Source organism: Oryzias latipes, chromosome 14 (assembly GCF_002234675.1).
Source record: "Oryzias latipes chromosome 14, ASM223467v1".
Taxonomy (NCBI): Eukaryota; Metazoa; Chordata; class Actinopteri; order Beloniformes; family Adrianichthyidae; genus Oryzias; species Oryzias latipes.
In genome coordinates, this window is record NC_019872.2 from 392,804 (window position 1) to 400,516 (window position 7,713).

General features: G+C 40.3%; 1 protein-coding gene across 1 annotated transcript; it reads right to left on the minus strand.

Moving 5' to 3' along the window:
* Positions 1-1,378: 1,378 nt before the first annotated feature.
* Positions 1,379-4,921, minus strand: bsx (brain specific homeobox). The gene is made up of 3 exons (XM_004084468.4): positions 4,332-4,921; positions 3,897-4,087; positions 1,379-3,436 (listed from the first exon to the last, which is right to left on the minus strand). The coding sequence occupies exons 1-3, from the start codon at positions 4,570-4,572 to the stop codon at positions 3,176-3,178; spliced, it is 693 nt and encodes a 230-aa protein (XP_004084516.1). The 5' UTR covers positions 4,573-4,921; the 3' UTR covers positions 1,379-3,175.
* Positions 4,922-7,713: the final 2,792 nt, after the last annotated feature.

Genomic DNA, 7,713 nt, shown 5'->3' on the forward strand with positions numbered 1-7,713 from the left:
AAAAAAGTAATTGCACGACAGCACAACTAAATACACAAATATTTATATACATACTTATATATTTTCTAACAAATAACTCCATTGAATAAAACTGTTTTCCCTCTAATTTACCTTACACAGCTATAACAAGCATTTTATATGAGGGTGGAAGAGGGAAGCAAAAAAGAACAGCAGAGTGGAAGGCCATCACAAAGGAACGGATCCAAAATACGCATTTCAAACAGTTTGTTATTGTAATTATTGTTATGAAGACTGCAGTGCTTTTAGTTGAGGTGCTATTACTAATGCTTAAAGAATATGAGGATTTCTTAATCTTTGCTAATAATGACACTTATATGGTCTCAAAAAATGGGGTGGAAAAGCATTTTACTGGGGGGGCAGCTGCCCCTTTGTCCCCTAGTAGCTCCGCCCCTGACAGTACAGTACCTTTAAAGTAATTATGTTTTTTCTGTTTATATTTAGATTTTGGAATCTCTGTTCCCTGTTCGCTTTTATTACTGTCTTAGCATGATGTTACTATGATGTACTGATCTATTGTTTGGGATATTTCTATTGTCATTTATTGAATTTCTTTTGTTGATACAAGGGTCAACCTCTCAGCTGTATATTATAACAGGAGCAATAGGAAACATTTAAATAAATCAAAAATAATTTAGCTAACATTATAATAAACTTTAGTGTAAAGAATTCAGCTGGTTATCCATGAAATGTCAGGAATTTTGTTTTAGGATAAACCACAAAATATATCCTATATTTCAAAAACTTGCTGTTTTTGTCGGGCTCCTTGCACTGAATCTTACGTAATTCCTTACATGGAATTATATTTAGTTTCTATAGATTGTTTTGGATAAACATTTGGCATAGGAAAAAACTGTCTTAATGGAAAACTGCCATTTCCTCTGTAGTTTTAGTTTGCTTTTTAGTTAATGTAGCCGACCAGATAACCAGTCTCAAATCTTAATGACGTTTGTATTAGTAGGACAATGCTATAAGAAAACGGTCACATTAATAAATCAGAACCCGATTATGAAAACTATGCAAAAAATATAAAATGAAATAACTCAGTAAGGGTGAGATTATATAAATTTGCTTTTTCCCACTCATTTTCAAGCATTAAATCAGACTACTTGACTCTAGATAAAAATTATATTTAACTTTGTATTGTATGCATCATTGCAAAAATCTCTGTTTATGATTATGGGTAATTATATTGTTATTTTCTTCTTACATTTATTTTAATGTATCTTTGTTTTTTTATCAATGTATTTAATTATTCCTGTAATGAACTTAATATATCTGTTTGATTTTTGTTGTTGTATTGTTTACAATCAATGCTTGATGTAAACCAATAAATCAAAACAAATCAATGAAATCAAGATAATCAAGACATGTTTTATTAAAACAAATGACAAATCAAGATAAAAATTTATTAAGACTAGGTCACTTAATATGTAGTTTGCATGATATATCAGATAGAACCAGACAATATGTTACAAATCTTAAAATAAAATCCTGTTTTACTAGTCAAGAAATCTTCTCAACACTTGATCATTTTTTCTTCACTATAACTCCCTCTGTAAAGAGCCTTCCAAGCACCACAGAGCTCGTTACAAAGAGTTACAGCTGCAATAAAAATTTAATACGACTGTTTAGATTAGAAGAGCTGACTGTTTTTGTTATAATAACCCTCAAATGTAGACTGGATATACAGTGACCCATTTAGTTCCATGACTTCAATTAAAATCCAGCAAGATTTAGTCCTAGTACAGTTTTCTGCACTCAAATCAAGATAACTAGAATAGAAATTTTAAGTGTACTTCCATTTTTTTCTCCAATTATAGAAAATTGTTCACATGATTTGACTCATTGTTATTCCTTGTAAACACAGGAAACATTCACAACCTTACTGAATTATGAATATTTGTTCTGTCTGTTTAAAACAACATGATTTCAAATGTCTGCAGCAAAATGTTGCTTTTATTTTTGCATTTAGGCTGTAGCATGGCTTTAGAAAGAAATGAAACAATTTCAAAAACATGCTGAAATAAAATAGATGTATTGCATATTGCACTCAAAATGTTCAGGGTCTTTAAGCTTGAGGAAGAAATCGGGTAAAACATGTTTGTTGTAACTGTACAGCTTTTATATTTAAGACTATATAATTTAAAAGAATATAAACTACATTTTCAGAATGGGCACCTTCTGCTAACCAGTTTCTCTTTATTTCTTTAAACAAACAAGCCGTTAACAAAGACTAACAACTGCATTTGATCGTGTCATACTCCTAATAATGAATATTTGAGTGGGTTCGGCTTTTAAACGGATCATATTTGGCCTGAAAAAGAGAGGCCCCCGTCCAACCGGTCAAGCACCACCAGGAGCCTACGATCCATTCTGAACTGATGACCGGAGCTGTGCTCATCGGAAACAAATCCATTTGACAAATTTAGAGGCTTCTCGTATTGCCCATTTTAATTGATAATAAATATGTCTTTTGGTTTATCAAAGCGATTTCATAAAAAATTCATTTTCAGATGCCGAAAATCCAGTGCACTTTAAACATTTGAGCGCTGCTCTAAAAGTCCTGTTCGTTTCTGCGTAAATTATAACTAAGATGGAGAAAATATAGAAGCTCGAGCTAAACTCCCAGCTGTAGTCTGAGTTCATATCTGAACCACACTTGATCGAATTTATTAAGAAGTGTTCGCAAAAAAAAAAACATATTAACATTAATAAATGTGAGCGTGAAAAAATGATTAATTTAGAAAAAATCCCAAGTGCAGTAATTTTAGCACCGGGCACAAATGTTTCTTCGGCCTATAAAACATTATGGACATGCTGTAAATGTTGACGTGATTAGTTTGGCAGGGGAACAGAGCTGCAGTGGAACTTGGAAAAGAAAGTGACAATTCGCGCGTAATTTTCTAAAACCGTGTGGCCGGTGCTGACGTTTGATCTCGGCCGCTCGGACCGCAGAAAAAGGTGCAGAATTATGAGCAAAGCTCGATGGTGGAGCTCCGGCATCTTCACGCGAAGCCTTGCCGCGCTCTATCACAACCATCGGTCATCTGAACCATTTACTTTTACTCTCTTCTGAAAAGAAAAAAAGGCCAAACACGCTGACAGCCGCTGCGTGGGGTCACAGAGCCGCGCGCGCACCGCAGTTCACCCCCGGCTATAGTAGATGGTCCGGGGAGCAGACGTCGTCCTCGATATCCACGTCTTCATCGTTGTCCTCCCGCATATAGGAGTCCGGCTGCAGGCCGTGCGGGAGCTGCTCGCCGTGCGGGAGCTGCTCTCCGGTCCGGTCCTTCCTGTCGGGCTCGCCGCAGCTCTCCGGCGCGCGCTCCACCTCTCCGGGGGTCTTCCGCTCGTCTTGCGCTTTCCGCAGCTGCTTCTTGTGCTTCATCCGTCTGTTCTGGAACCACGTTTTGACCTGAACGAAGAAAAAGGGGACTTGTAAAAAATATGAGTCTGCGATGAGATCAGTTCTCAGCGCAGCAGAAACTGATTTCGGTAAACGGTAACCCTAATTTTGCGGCTACAGCCGGTGCCGTAAATTTGTTTAACGGTTTATCCAACGTTGACTTAAAATTCGTTCACATATATGTAATTACTTTCTAGTGAAAACAAAAATTGGAAGAGCTGCCGCCAAAAAAATAAAGACAAATCGCATCCACCTAATTGATAGAACATACACTAGTTTGGGTCCATAGGCCTCCTCCAAGTGACTTTCATTTTCATCAGTTGTCTTTATCAGTTTAGTAATTTTCCGCATGTTTGCGTTTCTGAGAACAACCCACATTATTTGCCTTTTTGGTCCCAAAAACGAAAAAGAGAAAACCCCTGACGCAGGAGTCTGCGTGAAGCGCGCGGATGCGGGCCCGCGGGTGCACCTGCGTCTCGGACAGGCTGAGCGCCGTGGCCAGCTCCACCCTCTCAGGCGTGGACAGATACCGCTGGATCTCAAAGCGCTTCTCCAGGCCGGACAGCTGCGAGTCGGAGAAAACCGTCCGAGCCTTCCTCCGTCTGCAGTGCTTCCCCGGCAGGTCTGCGTGGTGCTGGAAGAGCGCGGGCATCTGCATTCCTGCGGACAAACACGGGGGCTTCTTATTTATTCTCTTTTCCTCGGCATTTCGCTAGTAAAAACCTAGGATAGCATTTAGAAAAAGAAACAGGATCACACAATAAATTTGGCACGAATAAATCTGGATAAGGGGGGGGGGGTCTCCTGCTTAGATCCAGTTTTCTTAAATGTCACTACAGCCCCTATGCACAGACAGCAGACTGTCGCTCTTTCATCAGGGATTTGACATAATTTTTGCGCTCACCTGATGTAAAAAAATACGGGTGATGCTCCGACTTGTGCAGAGGATGCGGGTGAGCGGCCAGGATCGGGGTGGGCATCAGGGGGTATCCATACTCCAGAACCGGCATCCGGGAAGCCAGAGAGGCGCAGAAGGGCGCCGGCATCACCTCTCTGAGCGGCTTGGGTTTGTGCAAAAGAATGTCCTCAATGAAGAACGACGTTGATCTGTGTGTGCTCGCCGCCGGAGGGTAGTTCAGACTCATGTTTGTCAGGTTAGTTTGACTTTATTCTGTCGATTCTTTTCTGTCTGTAAGTTACGTGCATGAAAACGCGCCCGTTCAGTCCGATATTCCCAGGCTGGCTAGTCGCCGTCCCTCGGTAGAATTGAATGACACAACCTCCAGTATTACATGGATATCGGCAGGAGAGCATGTTTTAGACAAGCATTTATTCATTGATAGTGCCAGGCTGAATCAGTTAATTTTCCGCCAGCCAATTGCGGTTCTGGACGGGCAGGAGGGATCTGTGAGAGGCTGGTTTCTGAACTGTGATTGGTCCAGGCGTGCTCAAACTAAGCCCGTGGAAAACGTAAACTGATTTTAGATAAACGGCGCACCTGTGACCACACTGTCATTTGGATGACAAGCAGCTGATAACCCAGCGGAGAATGTCCCTGTTTGTGCGCCATACCTCCCTGGTTTCACCATCACCCCATGGAAAAGAAGTCTCTCTTAAGTCTTCAGTATCATAAAGTGACTGGCCCGTTTAAAAAAGAAGTGATAATCTAACCCTGGGTAAGAGCTGAGGCCGTTTTTGGGCCAGCAGCCCCCCCGTTCGGGCTTTTTTTCATTTATTGTGCTGCGCTGGATTTGTAAGGAGACACAACACGGTTTCAGTCCCTCCTTTTCTCCATGATCCCAAAAGCACCATAAAACATGTCACTCAAAAGATGCAGCCTGCGCCACAGGAGGTTTGGTTTGCTGCAGGCCTGCCAGTGATTTGCTCCAATTTAGCCGTAATTGTCAGTAATAAAATCCGCGCGAGGACGAGTGCCGCTCCTCTGCCCGTTTATGAGAGGCAGTGCAGAATAATTCGCTGGTATGAGGCTGTCATCACATTTTCAATCAGTCTGCTTGACGTGAAAGTGTTTGAATGTAAACAGGATTCAGGCTGCAACACTATTAGGCAATTAAAGCAAATGTCAGAGCGGAAGCTGTCATCTGTGGACAGGAGCTGACAGGTCAGCAATGGAAACGGAGGAACCCCGTCAAGAGCGCTCTTCATTTAACACCGCTCTGCAAACATAACGTACGCAAAGAAAACACTACGTGACTGTGACTGCATGTTTTACGTTAGCCGATGGTTTAATCCTCCCTCATCATCAAAGCAGAGGAGGTTGTAAATTGCGCCAACTGCTCCGCTCTTTTCAGCGACCTAAGTAATCAGGCGCCCCTGAAAGAACATTAGAAAGTAACTGAAACAAATCATGAAGAAAGCGTCTTAAAGGATCCGTGTCTGAGGCGGACTAAAGCGGCTTTTGGCCTTTTCATTAAGGGAAAGTGGGAGATCAAAGCCTTGCTTATGTCTTCAAACAGGTGCGCGTGCACGTACACACTATCTATCTATCTATCTATCTATCTATCTATCTATCTATCTATCTATCTATCTATCTATCTATCTATCTATCTATCTATCTATCTATCTATCTATCTATCTATCTATCTATCTATCTATCTATCTATCTATGTAAATGAGAACCTTCACAGCAAACACTATCTGCAAACCTATAAAGAAAGGGAGGGAGAGGAGGGAGGGAAGGATGGATGGGGGAGAGGGTTGTTTTGTTTCCACCTGGTGACAGTTTTATATTTGAGAGAAAATGCATCACATTAAAAAAGAACAGAAACTGATGTAGGTTTATGTTGTTAAAGGAATTCCTATAAATGTCAGCATTCTCAATGTATCACTTCCTTGTTACATGACACATGACATTTAAAAAGCAGCTATTTTGTTGTGAATTTGTTCAGAACATTACATTAGAATAATTAGGTCTGTGGTAAATGGTGTATACCTTTATATCACCTTACTACATTCTTAAAAGGCCCAAAGCGTTGAACAGTCCCATTCCCCAATTCACACACACACATTCACTCAATGATGATAAATAAGATTATTTTAATATAAATAAGGGCTTGTAAAACTGCTGCATGTTTTCATAGAGATACAGATAAGATAAAAAAAAAAGTTAGACGCAAATCATTTGAGGTGAGGCTGGATTCTGTCGGCATGTTTCACATTTATTTCTTTGACATGAAACATTTGTTAACTGGCAAAAACAAATTGACAGGCAGTATTAAGGAAACAGCATTGAACCAATAATGAACCTTAGGGAGACTCCAAAGATGGGGAGCAGTTGTTAAAGAACAGGGATTATTTGTCACAGCAAAGGTCTGTTTGAACCAACAGGGCCTGAAGTTGGGGACTTGTTTCACGGAGATCAATCAATTTAAACATACTTACTGAAAACCCCAAAAGCCGTTGTCAGATCCAATATGAACAGCATTAAAGGTTTAAGAGTCCACAGTTTGCAATGTGCTGTATCTTCATTCAGGCCAGATGGTCATTTTTCTACAAAAACATGATCTTATGAAAACAAATGCTGTTAAATACCAGCTATAAACCAGCATATTAAAATGATCAATTCGAGATATGGATCCTGGTTTTTTATCTGCACTTAATCCTTTTATGCCAGAGCTTTAGCTCCAGTGTTTACATTCTTTTTTTTGTATGCTTTTTTGCAAACAGATAAGGGCTGAAGACCTCTTGTGTTTGACTCATTTTACAACAAGGGGTTATGAATCCTTAGACTCACAAGGTGTATATTTAAAAAAAAAACTTTTGTAATTTAGGCTAAACTCTTTATTCTTATATTGATTATATTTATAACCATTTTTTGTTGGACCGGACAGAAAAGAAGAGGAGGGAAGAAGAGAGAGGGGGTGATGAGGGGGTCAAAGGCACAAAAGAAAGGGGGAAAAGAAGGGGTTAAGGAAATAAAAGGATGATTATAGAAGAGGGGGGGGGGGTTGAATCATAAAGCAACAAGTTGCTGGAAGTTTATAATCATTACTGTCAGGTTAGTCTAAAAGGGGCGGGGCCTGTCCACACACACTTAAATGTCACAAACACACCTGTTGGCTACAAAGATCTTCACATACAATCATGTCACATGTACACAATGTAACAACATTTCACACGCAGATAACTATGCATACAAACCAACACATGTACAGCATTTTTCCCACCCCCCCAGGGTCTTACATGTTTAAGGAGCAACTAAAACTGAGAGGGGAGGGGCCCAAATCTATGCGGCAACCATGGGAGGGGGACCACTGCCAAGTAGC